This window comes from Vigna umbellata, chromosome 6 (genome assembly GCF_029865625.1).
Source record: "Vigna umbellata cultivar VRB3 chromosome 6, Vumbellata_1.0, whole genome shotgun sequence".
In the NCBI taxonomy this organism is placed as follows: Eukaryota; Viridiplantae; Streptophyta; class Magnoliopsida; order Fabales; family Fabaceae; genus Vigna; species Vigna umbellata.
This window is the reverse complement of record NC_142170.1, coordinates 9,742,550-9,758,434: the sequence shown is the minus strand read 5'-3', so window position 1 is coordinate 9,758,434 and position 15,885 is coordinate 9,742,550. Positions and strand designations below refer to the sequence as shown.

The 15,885-nt window shown below is 34.0% G+C and overlaps 1 protein-coding gene across 1 annotated transcript; it reads left to right on the top strand.

Moving 5' to 3' along the window:
* The first annotated feature begins 740 nt into the window (after positions 1 to 740).
* Positions 741 to 15,573, top strand: UBP8 (ubiquitin-specific protease 8). Its single transcript, XM_047323720.2, has 13 exons — positions 741 to 964; positions 1,305 to 1,556; positions 2,663 to 2,804; positions 7,029 to 7,088; positions 7,446 to 7,538; positions 9,308 to 9,643; positions 9,791 to 9,931; positions 10,041 to 10,211; positions 12,178 to 12,441; positions 12,561 to 12,709; positions 12,964 to 13,494; positions 14,125 to 14,395; positions 14,773 to 15,573. Exons 1-13 carry the CDS (start codon positions 879 to 881, stop codon positions 14,893 to 14,895), a joined length of 2,619 nt encoding a protein of 872 aa, XP_047179676.1. The 5' UTR covers positions 741 to 878; the 3' UTR covers positions 14,896 to 15,573.
* Positions 15,574 to 15,885: the final 312 nt, after the last annotated feature.

Genomic DNA, 15,885 nt, shown 5'->3' with positions numbered 1-15,885 from the left:
CTGTGAGAAAGATGGTTTTATTTAGGATTAAATATGTTTTAGTTCATAATCTATTAAACCAATTTGATTTTAGTCTCCGTTTTAAAGTAAGATACATTTTAGTGATTTCCTTTAAAAAACCTTAATTTTTGTTCTCCAAAACTAATGACCTTAAAAACAAGCTGAGTTGGCTAACGGTGAAGTGTCACGTCATGAGTTAATGTGTCCTTCACCGTTCAATCACCATCATCATTCAGTCACTATCACCAATCGGTCATCATCACCATTCAGTCGTCATAACCGTTCGACCATTATCAATACCGTTCGGTCACCATCACCATTCAATCATCATAACCGTTCGACAATTAACAATATCGTTCGGTCCATACGATGAGGGACCGATTGACTCTGTTAGAAAAAAAATGACATGACACTCTACCGTTAGCCAGATTAGCTTTTTTTTAACGCAGTTGGTTTTTGAGGACGAAAAATTATGGTTTCTTGAAAGATGAGGACTAATATATCTTAAAAAAGAGACTAAAAATAAATTCGTTTTATAGATTAGAGACTAAAAACATGTTTAACCCTTTTATTTAAATTATAAATGAGTCGATGTTATAAAATTTAATTGGCAAAATTAATAAATATTAATTGTTCGAACATTTTCTTACAAAAAAAAAATGCCACGGTCAGTAAATAAGTTAAAAATTTACGAAATAGAATATAATTTTCCCTCCCTATCCAGTAATAGTATTGTCATTTGCATCCTTCTCTTCTCTTCCCTTTCCACAAAAGCTCCACTTGTTACTTCTTTCTCTGCAATTCTCTCATTTTCTGCTTTCTCTGGCTTTATAAATAATCTGCACAATTTGGAAGCGAATTCTAAATCTCTCTCTGCAATGGACTGTGCCTCCGAAGATAGCTCCGATAACTCTCAGCGACCACACTCACACAAGGACCAGCGAGTCTATTTCGTTCCTCACAGGTCTCCCCTTTCAAGATTCCACTCATTTCTCACTTCAATTCAATTAGCGCCTTATTTAACTTTCCCTAAATCTGTGAGTGCATTTCCTCACTGTGAATCTCCGTAATCCAAAGCAACGGAACTAACAATGCACGTTTAGGGTTGGGCCGATCGAGGCGAAGCGGAATTCCATTTTATCGGTTTTATGTATTTTTAATGTTTTTCCTCGAATAATCGAACTGGCTAGCTTGTTGATTTTGTTGTGCCTCGTACCGATTTTGCTGTGATCCGAGCCTGTCTGCATTGTTTGATTGAGATTGAATGTGTGAAGAGCGTCGGTGGTTGATTCCGTGTGTTTCAGGTGGTGGAAGGATGCTCAGGATTCAATGCCTTCGGATTCGGATAAGAAGAAGGGAATTGCGTATGCCTCTTTTCCTGGTTCGTCCTATGCTGGTCCCATGAAGATTATCAATACCATCTTCAGCTCGGATCTTGCGTTCAGTCTTCGGAGGGAGGAGGATTTGCAGCACATTCGTGAAAATGGCGAAGTTGGTGTATCTGGACGGGATTTTGCTTTGGTATCTGGAGATATGTGGTTGCAGGCACTGAAGTGGTGAGTGAAGATAGATAGGTGGCTTCAAATGTATGATGTTTAGGTTAGAATGTGCACTGATGCAACTTCTTTTTTCTACTTCAACCTAGGTTTGGATTTCATAGCTTTTTGAAATTTAGATAGCAGGGGTTGTGCTTTGTATTGTGTGGAATTCTTCTAGCTCTGAACATTTATGGCACAGCTTTGTGCTGTGTATTTATGCTTAATTGTTTTAAAAGTTTTTGTCACTCCATATTATAGTCAAATAATAACGTTGCCTGCTGAACTTAAAGAATTTCAAGTTTGGACATAGTCATCATTGATTTTTCTATTTCTGTGGCAAATGAGTTCTACCTCTTTTTTATGCTTGAGTTTCCTGTATACAAGTCCATTAATTATTTGAGCAAATTGGTTTTTTTTTTCACCAGAAGATGTGCTAGATTTGATGCAAGATAGTTGGAATTTCTGTGAGTGTTTACAAGTTATTGGGAAGCTGGTTTGCACCTTGCAGAGTGTTGTCCATAACCTTTGAACATGTCTAAGCATACTTTTTATATTAGTTAAGGACTTCTTTTTGAAGGTGCTATTAGTGGCACATGAAGAAAGCTTTGTTTACCAGACTTGTCACTTTTAACAATGGATTTTATGGAGGAGAGCTCTAGTGGTATTTAATCTTCTATCATAGCTGTTGTATGGTAACCATTAGAAATTACCGTATCAATAGCTCACCCCATGACTTTTTGATCAAAGTTGCTTTCTTGGTCGTTATATGCTGAACAAGTCCTCCTTGATGGGACCATGTTATATATGGTACATGTAGCCTAAACTTAAAAGTAACTAGCGTATAAATGATTCATAATTCAATTCATTGATTCGTAATTTTTAGTCATATTACTCCTTTTGTCTCTGTTTTATTGGCATATTTATTTTGTACAGAATTTCAAGTGGTTACTTGCATTGCATGTTCCATGATAAGTAGATCTATAGCGAGCAAGTTTTTGTTTTAAATGTGGATTTGAAAATAAAATAGTTCATGTTTCATGATGCTATCGATGAAAGTTTTCTGACATCTAGAATATTTATATTGTCTATATCTGCATCATCACATGCTTTGGTATTTCATGTAGGCATAGTGATTCAAAAAATGTAGCGAAGGATGACAAAGGCTTTTCAGCCACTGACAGTGATATGTCAGATGTATATCCTTTACAACTCAGACTTTCTGTTCAGAGGGAAACAAATTCATTTGGAGTACGAATAAGCAAAAAGGTCTCTTTCTCTCTCTGCTTGTTTTTTTCCCTCTCCAATTTCTTTTATGTTGTGTTGCTATAGTGAAAAGGACCATGAAAGGGAAGAAGACGATAGAGATGAGTGGAAATGAGGGAAGTTGGTCTGTTTGTTACCCTAGAATAGCATCACTTTTTTCAAAAACAGGTGTTCTTTATACTGGCACTTTATTAAAGTAGGTCAAGTTTCTTTTTCTTCTTAAATTTAAATTATGTTCTTTATATCCCTAATTGTCCTTATAAGTTTGACTCACTGCTTACATTTGATTATGATTTTTTTGACATACAAGAATGTGTCACCTGTCGCCTGAGTGATGAACATTAATCACTAGACCTGTACTGGCAAAAAACCATTCCCTCTGTGTCCTGTTTTGCTGCATCACCTCCAAAGCTTTTGCATGATCATTTGAGTCACCTAAGTTTGGCAAAAATTCAAATAATGGTTCCTAGTCTCATACAAATTTAGGTTTTAGAAGGGGAATCTTGTAAACTTGGCAAATATGTCTGATCCTCTTTTCCTAAGCAAATTGAGAAAAAATGTAACTCCTTTTTTTTTTCTACCATTCACTTAAAAATTTGGAGTCCTATCCATTTAGCATATTTTGTTATGTTTATTGATGAATATTTTAGATATACTTGTGTATATTTAATATATATTAGTCTGAACTTTTTATCTATCTTCATGTATTTCTTCAATGAGATCAAGAACTAATTTGGAAAAATATTTTAAATTCTTAAGTGACAATGACTAAGAATATTCCTCTATTGAACTTTCTTCCTTTGTATCCTCAAGGAATTTTGCATCAATCCATGTGTCTTCACACACCAACAAAGTGGAATTGTGAAAAGAAAAATTGACATTTAACTGAAATTGCACACACCTTACTATTTAATGCAAATGTTCCGGTACATCATTGGGGTAATACAATTTTCATTGCCTTTTTTTATAATAAATAGGATCCTTTTCTTCTCTTGAATACATCAATCATTTTTTTCTAAAACAATCTTTTCTCTCATACAATTTAATCTCTTTCAAGTTGGTATTAGAGCTCTCGACATTGGGGGCTCTTACTTCCACATTCCTTCATTGTCGTCTTAGTTGCAGTTCCCTCTTTTAGGTTGCTTGAAGTGCACCCAACTTGTGTTTCATGACCACTATCTTTGTCCCCTCCTTTTCCATTGCCGTCACTGCCATTGCAGCCTAAAATTAGTCTGATGATCACACCTATGGATTCACCATCCTTTGATCTGTTAGCAACTAGAGTCGCGTCACCATTGAAGTAGTCAAGCACTTGCATGTGCAAGTGGGCTTCACGTGCCATGTGTTTTTGTTGCCACTTTCTTTGCCAGAGTCTCCTTTATGCGTTAGTTCTAGACTTGCCCCGCTTTGCTTTTTCTCCTTGGGTTGGATGCCTTTCCTTTGAAAAAAACATTGCTCACGACAATGTTTGTGTTTTTTTCTTTAAAATGTTATTTTAAAGCTAAGGAATCTCGTGTTTTGGCATGACAACTCCACCAAGTAATGCTGCTGTTCCACATTTGCTTGATGATAGCTGTCTTAATGGTCAAAATTATTTCCAATAGGCTCAATTTATTAGAAGGGTACGAGTAGGCTAAACCATATTGAAGTTAAGTCCATATCTTGGGGTAATCATAATTTCTAAATTGGGATTATGATGACTGGCAAATTATTACAAGGCTATGAAGACCCATAACTACAAAAATCGATAGAAATTATATGTATTACTCCAATGCCCTTAAATTTGGAACGACCTTGGAACTACTTATTCCATGCAACAAGACATCTTTGCATGTTATGAGTTAGAAAACAAGATCTTTGCTTCAAGCCATAGAGTGAAAAATTTAATTTACAAAACCAAAACCATACTCTATCTGAACAACAAACCTAGGCAGTTGCTTAATGTAAATCTCCTCTTCCATATCAACATGAAAAGAGGTATTTTTAATATCCAATTGGACAAGAGGCCATTGACAAATGACAACCATAGCAAGGAAAAGTTGAACAATATTGGTTGAGGCCATAAACCTGAGTGTATCCCTTAGCTACTAGACGAGCTTTGAGATGATCTACTTCACTAGTGGGACCAACCTTAATGGCATAGATCCATCTACAATCCACAAGCTTCTTACCAAGAGGAAGAGGGACAAGCTCCAAAGTATTACTGCGTTCAAGTGCATGCATTTCATCAATCATGGCTTGTCGCCATCCATTTAATAGTATATGTTGATGACATTGTTTTATGGACAATGACCACCATGGCATCTCACAGACGAAACAACATCCTTGTCACTTCTTTCAAGCAAAAGATCTTGGCAAAATCAAATATTTCTTGAGGATTGAGGTTACACAATCCAACAATACGTATTGGTTATTTTGGAGGAAATTGGGTTTATGAACTCAAGATCTGTTGACACACCCATGATCCCAATACCAAATTCCTACTTAATCAGGTGTAGCTTCTTTCAGATCCTGATAAGTACAAAAGATTAGTTGGAAAGTTGAACTGTCTTACTACTACTCTTCTTGACATTTCCTTTGTAGTCAATGTGGTGAGTATATTTCTTAATTCCTCATATGTATATTGAAGTACATTAAAGGATATTTTGGAAAAGGTTTGCTATATGATCACAATAATCACACTAAAATTATTTGTTATTTAGATGTTGATTGGGCAAGACCTCTTTCTAATAGAAGATCCACTTTTAGATATTGTATCTTCATTGGTGATAACTTGATATCTTAGAAGAGCAAGAAACAAAATGTTGTGGTTGAATGTAGTGCAAAAGTAAAATATAGAGTTATGGCCTCATCCACTTGTGAATTTATTTGGCTTAAATAGTCACTTAAAGAATTGTACTTTGGAGATGTCACTTAATGACACTTATATGTAACAAACAAACTGCTCTTCACATTAGCTATAATCCCGTCTTTCATCGAAAAGATCAAAGACATTGAGATTGATTATGTTTTTCTTTGAGAAAAGATTCTATTGAGAGACATCAAGACTAAGTTTGTTAACTCAAATGGTTAATTAATAGATATTTTTACTAAGTATTTAAGGAGACCTATAATGGATTTGTAATAAGCTTGGTTCATACAATTTATATGCACCAGCTCAAGGGAGAGTGTTATATATTCTTAGATATTATTAAATATTATGAGATATTGTTAAATATAATGTCATTTGTTGATAGGATCTAAGGTAAGAGGATAGAAGGAAGAGGAAATGAGAGAGGAGTTAAGAAAGGCGGGAAAATGAGAGAGTAGTTAGGAAAGGCGGGATGGGAGATCTTATATAAATAGAGTTCTATTCATTGTTAGAAGGGAGTTTTTGAGTATTATTTTGTAAATCTGGACTTTGGCCAGAAGAGGGGGATTATGCCTCCGCTAGGGCTAAGAGGGGGATTAGTCCTCCATTAGCGCTATCAGTGTACTTTGTTCTCAATATCAATACAGAAACTCATTCTTTCATTGTTCTTTTGATTACTGTGAGCGTTGATAGTTAGGTTTCCAACCTAGGAACCTAACATTTGTATTGTTACATATATTGTGTTTTATGTTAATTAGGAAAATGTAGACTTTTGATATTGTTTGATATTGGTAGATATTGTTTTTAACAGTATCTTCTATTTATCATATTTATGTTTTGTTGCCATATACTTGTATAATTCTTTACTATAAATAAATTACCCTATGTCTGTTTTAGACACAAGGAAAATTAATCCTGTACCTAGTTTTTCTCTATATTCAACATGTATTAATCATGAAATGGGCCTAGCCCATATTGTTTTTATGATTTTTTTTTATAAATACATTACTATGTGTGTATTTTGCATAAGGGAATTAATACTATATCTAGTTTTCAACCCTTTTACATAAATTAAGAGAAGAGGGTGTGGAGGAGGTATCCCTTATAGTCATGCTCCTTGTAATTCTCTTAAGAAACTCCCCTCCATTCTTATTAGGGGCCTTGGGCTCATCATAAAGTTATTCTTAGTATGTATGTATGTATGTATATATGTATGTATATATGTATGTATATATGCATACACACAACAATAATTTGATTTAATACAAGTGCTTTTATAATAAAAAATCATTAAGAAATTGTGATACTTATATGTTCATTATCTTTTTATTATTCAAATTCTAATTTGTTGTTCCCATTTATTACCTTCTTTTCAGGACAACGCACTTGAGCTTTTTAAAAGAGCCTGCAAAATGTTCAGTGTGGATTCAGAGATGGTAATAGAAAATTCCTTTTACAGCTATATAGTTATGTGTGTGAAGGAATCTACTTACTCTAAGAGTAAGTTTTGTATAGTTACTCCTAATAGATCTTTATACACTCTAAATTCTATTAATCCAACACTTGGATTAAGAGTTGACATTAAATAGATCAAGTCCATTTTCTTTGTAAAATTACATACATGGGTATGCTCAATTCATTTAAAATTCGATATGCATGGTTATGAGGATATCACATTAACTTTATCATTTTTTTCCTAGAAAATGTTATTAAGTGAATCCCTTTCCAGTGTTTTACACACAAATGCATTTCTACTCTTGAAATTGACATTTTTGTAACATGTTATTGTACAGTTATGCATTTGGGACTATTCAGGCCAGATAACGTTTTTTATGAATGACAAAAATCAGATCCCAGTTGACTGTCAAAGGCAGTCTGATCAGGAGGTTTGTAGTATTATATGTTGTTTAAAGTTGGTTTGTTTATGCTTGGATGTCCTTGTATTTTATTTTCACAGTTGTAGATTATACTTTGATCACAAGCTATTCCATTTTTCTTGTGTTAGGGATGAGTGTATGTATGTTGTGTGCCATAACTTCTTAGCTACTTGGCATACTTAAAAGATTATGGTTTTTGCATATTAAGATCGTTAGATGCTTTAATGGATATTTTGAACTCTATGGAAAAAATGGGGGGATGTCTAGACTAACACTACACTTAGGGGTGTCAAAGTCGATTCAAATTGGTGAGTTAATGTGGCTCATTATGGGTTTGAGTTAGATTGGATTGGAGTTAGATTGAGTTGGAAAAAATAGTTTTTCTTTTCTTTTTTAAAATGTGGGCCAAATTGAACTCGACTTACTTAACTTGCTTGTTAAATGGGTTCTAGCCGAGTTAGAGGTGGGTTGACCCAAATTAAAACTCACAAACAACAACTCTTTAATTTTTTTTCATTATAATTACTTTATACTTTTAAATGTATTGGTTATCACTTTGGTATTTGTCAAGACTAGAATGTTGTTCAACCATGTTTGAATGGTTTAGATGCTTAATTAATTTGTTTGTTTAATTATATAAGTTAACATTTTGTTTTTCATTTACTATCTTTATAATATCACTTCTTAATTGTGGTTAATATTTGGTGAAATAGGTGAATACCTTGATTGTAGTGTCATAAATAGGTGGGTTGAGTCAATCTACTTTGATTGCATTGTAATAAATATATGAAATAAGTTGGGAGAACAAAACATGTTTAAGTGAGTCAATTTTCTTAACCCACAAAATCGTGATGAGTTAAGTTTTGTTACAAAATTTTTGGTTCACAAAAAAGTAAGCGGAGTTGAATTGACATGTTTTTAGTTCAACTCATGATGAGCTAACTCCTGAGTCGTTGCCTCAGTTTGTCTCTCTTCTACGTCAAGTGCTATGTGTTTCATGTTTGGGGTCCTTTATTTGTTTTTATTATATGACTTTTATAATTTTGGTAAAATGTTATCACGTTTATATGGTTCGGTCAATATCAGGTATTACTATATAGTTTGGGACATGATATCATTACTGCTATACTTCCTGTGCTATTTATTTTCTGTGCAATATAAGTTGTGTGCTTTTGCATTCAGATATTAGTTTCAGCCACAAGCAAATGCTTAGTGGTCTTCTGAAGAAAAAAACTATTTTCCCTTTGAGATTTTTCTTACACACAAAAATCTTTTCAACTATATTTTCACAAGGTTTTATATTTAAGAAGTTTTTGTCCTCTGAATTTTCTTGCTGAGATTTGATTCTTTTCCCTAGGCTTGTTGGTGCAAGAACCTTAGGGTTGAATGATTTGGGAAAAAAAAGCATAATTTTGTGGAACGTAAAGATAACGATAGCTTCTTCAATAATTTCTCGGAAGTTGTTCCTAAGAAATTGGTTTTTAACCAAGTCCCATTGTGTGATCCACATATAGTTGATGTTGTCGAATGGGATAGAGGCTATTATTGTTGTTGTCTTTGCTGAAGATAACTTAAATTTCTGTGATTGTTTGAGTTATCATTTACTTTGTCTAGATTGAGTGTCTCCTCATGAGTCCTACTGAATATATCGTAAGTGACTTGAACTTCTGAAATATTGGTTGTATGAAATTAGCTTCCATTGAGATAAGACTATTGTTTTCGTTGTTGATTGGATTTCCTTATGAGCCTTATTAATGTTAATTATGCATGATATACAGATTCTTTTGGAGTTGCAAGTTTATGGGTTGTCAGACTCAATTAGATCTAAGGATGGGAAAAAAGACGAGATGGCAAATTTTTCTGGCAATGCTTCACTGAAGATGAATGGATCTATTGACAATGCGAATTCTGATTGTACGCATGCCAATTCTGTGACCTTCTCTTTAGGCTCCGGTGAAGCTGGTTCCTTGGGATTAACTGGATTACAAAACCTGGGAAACACTTGCTTCATGAACAGTTCCCTCCAATGCTTAGCACATACACCAAAGCTCGTTGATTATTTTCTGGAAGATTATGTTAGAGAAATCAATCATGAAAACCCTTTGGGCATGAATGTATGTAATAATTCATCTCACCCAACTCATAATTTAATATTTTGATATCTAAATTTTTTTTATGTTGCCATTGGTTGGGATATGGAAACTTCAATACCTGTGTTGTATTCTATTATTTTATTTTCTTGATATATGCTTCTTTGCCAGGGTGAGATAGCTTTGGCCTTTGGAGATTTACTCAGGAAGTTATGGGCACCTGGAGCAAGCCCTGTGGCACCAAGAGTATTCAAATCAAAACTTGCTAGATTTGCCCCCCAGTTCAGTGGGTTTAATCAGCATGATTCTCAAGTGTGTGCATTTGGCCCTTTCGTTCTCTTTTTTGCTAACACTTTTGGCTTTAAAAGGTTGGTGTCTCATGTTCCCTAACATTGTCAACTATATCCATGCGTCTTAATAGGAACTTCTTGCTTTTTTGTTGGATGGTCTTCACGAAGATCTGAATCGTGTTAAATGTAAGCCTTATGTTGAAGTAAAGGATGGAGATGGTCGACCAGATGAAGAGGTTGCTGATGAATATTGGCATAATCATTTGGCTCGCAATGATTCTGTCATCGTTGATGTATGCCAAGTATGTATTCATCTCATTTTATGCAATGTAGAATTAATTACATACACCCACATGTTGTGAAGAACTCAGTTTCTTAATAGTTGTTAAGTAGTTATTTTTAGAAACTTTGATGGAAAATTAGTGATTTACTTGAGCATTTACGAGTGTAATAATAAAAGCAATTAGTTAAAGAGTTCAGACTACTGTTTTAACCAATTAGTTATAACTATAGGTAACAGATCTTATGTATGTTTGTCATGCAAAATTCGCAAGTTCTGGAAATTACAGCCTGATCCGTGTCTATACTATTGCAAAGATAATTTTTATGAATTCAGACGTACCATTATTTGGGCAGAAAATCTAATTTCAAAGAACTTCTGTTTTAAAAAAATTACACACTTATTGTGTTAAAGATTATATGAAATAATTGAGTTGGTTTGGTGAAAAAGAATTAATTTCTTTGTGGGAAATGGGGGCCCGGTGACATTTATGAAGATAATGGTTTCATGTGAGATGAAGGAGCCATGAACAATTTATCAGTGGACTTTCCACATTTGGTTGATAATGTTAATAGTCAAACAAATTTAATTAGGTTGGTTTGGACAAACTTCTCCATAAATACTTTTAGAAGAGACAAATAAGAACAAAAAATGAAAATAGCTTAGATTTGTTAAGAAGTGAATTTTAAGTCTTGTTGGAAGTTCCAAATTACTAAAGATAAGGTCAATTTACAGTATCTAAGTAGGTGCAAACCTTACCCATTAAGTTAGTTTTTAGAGGTTAAGTTAGACGTAAAGTCCAGTTCTTAACATGGTGTTAGAGCTATGAGTTAAAGCCTATCATAGTGAAATTTGTTGTTTGTTGAGTCTATTATTCCACCTACTATCAGGCTGCTATTAGGTCATCCATTAATGTCTAGTTCCACGCTCGAGATGTATGTCTCGACGTGAGGGGTGTGTTGAGTGAATGCAAATCTCACCTTAAGTCAATTTGGTGATGTTGAGTTAAGTTTAAAGTCCACTTCTTAACAAGTGTAACTGAACCCTACAAAACTGACTTGTAACGTAAGGTTTATACCCACTTATATATTATAAATTGTCTTTATTTCTAATCGATATGCGATCTTCAACACACTCCTTATGCTGAGGCAACTACATCTTGAGTGTCGAACTAGATATTTGTGGGTGGTACGATATGCTAAACAAATAACAAATCTCGTTAGAATAGACTTTAAATGACTTTGATACCATATTAAGAAGTGAGTTTAAACTTAATTCAATTTTACAAAATTGACTTGTAAGGTGAGATTTGTATCCACTTATATACTGTAAATTGACTTTATCTTTAGTTAACGTGAGATTTTCAACATACTCCTTCACACTAAATTATGGACATTTCAAGTTTGGGATTAGATATATATGGGTGGTCCGATAGGTCTAATAAATAATAAATCTCATTAAGATGGTTTCTAACTAACTTTGAGACTATATTAAAAAGTGGACTTTAATTTTAACTTAACTTTACAAAATTGACTTGTAAAATAAGGTTTGTATTCACTTATATAAGATAAATTGTCCTTACTTCTAGTTGATGTGGAATTTTCAACATAACTAATTTGTAAAAGTTCTCTTATTCAACTTCTCTAAATTCTTGTTTTTTAAGTTGTGCATAAGCTAATTTTGGCCAATGGAGAAGTTTATTTCAGTTTTTTGTTCTTATTTTCCTCTCCTAAAAGTGCTTATGGAGAAGTTTGTCCAAATAGACCAGTGGTTCACAATATCAGTTATTTGTGAAGGGGGTTAGAATAATAAAAAATCCTCCTAGATTGAGTGATAGCTCTCGTGCCAGTTAGCATGCTATTTTTTTTCTAATTCGGTTGAAGATGAAATTTGGTGTCCTTTTCATGTTCATGAGAGCTATTTTAATATTTTTTTCTTCCTATGGTAACTCTCTTTACCTTATGGATTGCATCTATCATTTTATGCAGGGTCAGTATAAATCAACATTAGTTTGTCCTATTTGTAGGAAGGTCTCTGTGACATTTGATCCGTTCATGTACTTGTCATTACCTCTACCTTCAACAACAATGCGGACAATGACTATAACTGTTGTTAGTGACAGTGGTGATAAAATGTCTTCATTATCACCATATACTATTTCTGTTCCAAAAAATGGAAGATTTGAAGACCTAACCAGGGCTCTTAGCATTGCATGCTCTTTGGGGATTGATGAGACCTTATTAGTAGCGGAGGTTTATTTTCTTTGATATTTGTTTAACTCATTTGAAGTCATTTCCCCTTCATTTTTGGTTTCTTGATACATTTTAATCCTGTAGAAAGCCACATGTCTGATGCAATTGCTTTGGTACAGGTATACAACAATTGCATTATACGATTTCTTGAAGATCCTACCGATTCATTATCCTTAATAAGAGATGCTGACAAATTAGTTGCTTACCGATTTTATAAAAATAATGCCGACACGCCTTTGGTTGTCTTCATAAACCAGCAGATGGAGGAGTAAGTCAATGTTGTAATAAGATTGATTTTCTTTAGTAAGAATAAAAGAATACGCAGTAACATATGGGCTGAATGATTTCATAATTTTTTCCCTAGTCTCGTAATCACTACAACATGCTGCTTGGATTCAGTATGGATTTAGAACTCACTGTCACAGACTTGCTCGCATCCATATACTTGTTTTACATGAGCTTCTTTATTGACTCTTGTGATTTCCTTTGTAATAAAGTTTCTATTTGATATTATTTTTTCAGGCAGTTTTGCTATGGGAAGCGAACTCTAAATTGGAAGGCCTTTGGAATTCCTGTTGTAGCTAGGCTGTGTAATGTTACAAATGGATCTGATCTCCGCAATTTGTATCTAAAATGGTTCCATCCATTTCAAAATCCAATTGAAGAGGCCTTAGAAAACTGTGCCATGTCTAAGGAAACTGAAGTTGCAGAAATGGAGGTCACAACCACTAGTTTAGGTTCAAATTTGAATGAGTTAGACACTTTTTCAGATGGAGGAATGGAGTTTTACCATACAGATGAAAAGGGAGCTATAAAGAATTCCAAGATACTAATGAATGAGCCTCTAGCAATAAGTGGAGAGTTGAGGCTACTGCACGTGCTTGTGTGTTGGTCAGAAGAACAGATTAAGAAATATGATACACAATTTTGTAGTTCCTTGCCTGAGGTTTTCAAGTCTGGTTTTTTAGCAAAGAGATCTCAGGAGTCAGTTTCTCTATACAAGTGTCTTGAAGCATTCTTACAAGAAGAACCTCTTGGACCAGAAGACATGTGGTTAGTTAGCCAGTTTTTATTTCCTTTAAGAAAGTGTACACTCGTTGATTGGCAAGCATGTTAATCTGTCCAATGTGGAAGATATTTAAACTAGATTACTATGTTTTAAGCTTTTCCAAATAATTTTAGTTCGGGTCTTGCATTAGCTCAGCATATTTATTCAGCTCATAACTGCCATGAATTCATCATAACCATCACTAAATTATCCTATTTGCAGATTAGGGTTGGATACTTAGTGCCATTAAAGTTCAAACCCTAAATAGTTTCTTATTAAAGACTGATCAGGGACAGACTCGTTTTGTAATGAATTTGAATTTCTATTTAAATATTTGTTTGCATCTATCTTAAATCTCAATGTTAATCTTTTCTCCCTGTTTTTCTCCGTCAATTAGTACAAGTTAGAGCAGCTGTCAATTTTCCTAATTTTAATCTTATAAACACGGCTAGGAAAATATTTTTGCTAAACTGTGTTTCCCATCAGAAAATACTGCTGTGCCAATATTTCATACAGCTATTCTGATCTGTGAAGTTCTATGCACGTGTTATCACTTGGAACATACCCATTCTTCTTTTAAATTACTTATCTTCTCGATTGGCTATTATCTAAGTAACAGTTTTCTGTAATGTTAGGTACTGTCCTGGCTGTAAAAAACATCGTCAAGCTAGTAAGAAGTTAGATCTTTGGAGACTGCCTGAAATTTTGGTCATTCATCTTAAGAGGTTTCAATACAGTCGGTACTTGAAAAACAAGCTAGAGACATGTGTTGACTTTCCTGTTGATAATCTTGACTTGACAGCTTATATTAGCCACGTGAATGGTGAGTCTTACCATTACACACTTTATGCTGTTAGTAACCATTATGGAAGCATGGGAGGTGGGCACTATACTGCATTTGTCCATGTAAGTGCTGTTTTTTTAATACTTATTTTCTTTGTTTTTTAAGCTTATAGTTTGGGATATGAGAATTGGTTTTGAAATATTTGAAATGTTGAGTTTTAGAAGTATAGAGCACATTATAGTCTCTAAACATCAGAAATGATTTGAGAACTCAGACGGCTTTCTTCATTACTGTCATGATTATGGATTGATTTCTGGACCTTTATACAATAGCTTACCAGTTGTAGATGGTGAAATGTTGATTGGATATGATTGACATCAATATGATCTCATTATGAAATTTTGGAAGGTTTTTATTATCTGTAAATTGTTTAAAAAAACGCTCTCATGGCAATTGTTAATGTTCATCCGTTGTATCTGCTTTTCTGTATTTCATGTAGAGAGGTGGTGATCAGTGGTATGACTTTGATGATAGCCATGTTAATCCCATCAGCAAGGAGAAGATAAAGTCTTCAGCTGCCTATGTTCTTTTCTACCGAAGAAGTTTTGAAGTATCAACATAATGAGCGTAGCATATAGCTTGAATAGCTTATTGAAGCTAGATACAATTTATTAACATTATTGCCGCCAGAGTCTTACACGAATACAGCGGGTAAATTTTGGCTCAAAGGTAAGATTATTGCAATGTGGCTGTGGTCCGAGGATTTAGGTGCGGAAATAGTCTCTGCGCATCAAATTAAGATTATGTACATCCGAGCCTCTTCACACCCCACAATTGGGGTGCGTAAGTAATGGACCACCCCTTTTCTATAGTCTTACAAGTATACTTAACAAGGTAGCATTCTTTTGTTATTTACTATTTAGAAGTTTTAGACTAACTGGAGTTTCAGTAGGCAAGCAATGGAAACTTTAAAACTTCAGGCAGTACTAAGGAAGGAAGACTATAACATAGTAACATTTAAGAGGAGAGGGACATACCTGAGAGATGAAAGCATAGTGTTTACAGCTGTTTAACCTTGTAAAGAGAATATCTATTCTAAAGAGAGTTAGACCAAATTCTGTGAATTAATTTTACGCCCTACTATATTCTTTGTTCCTATTTTTCTCTTTTAGTGGAGACTGATTGATTATTCAGGTTTGCCTCAGCAAATTGATTTTCTATTTTCTGTTATGGTGACCAGACCGTCGTCTGTCAGAAATTCACATATGTAACAGTTGTCTTGGAAAGAAATTATTTTTAACGGGCTTGGTCTTTTCTTGCAATAGTTGGAAGTTCTTGATACATCATTACATTTGGATAGCACAAGTACAAAGGACAAATTTTCCGAGTTCACAAAATGTGTTTAAATATTAGCTGTACCTCATTTAAATATTTCCCTTAGTAATGTGACGGTGGAACCTCATGTCACGTGTTACTAGATAATTACTAAGGACTTAAAATGGTAATGGTCTTTGTATAAAAAAAAATTCCTACAATTCCAGGTTGAAAAGAACATAAGAAAATGCAATTGGTAGAAACTAAGTTTTTGCATTTGATTCTGATATTGAAATAT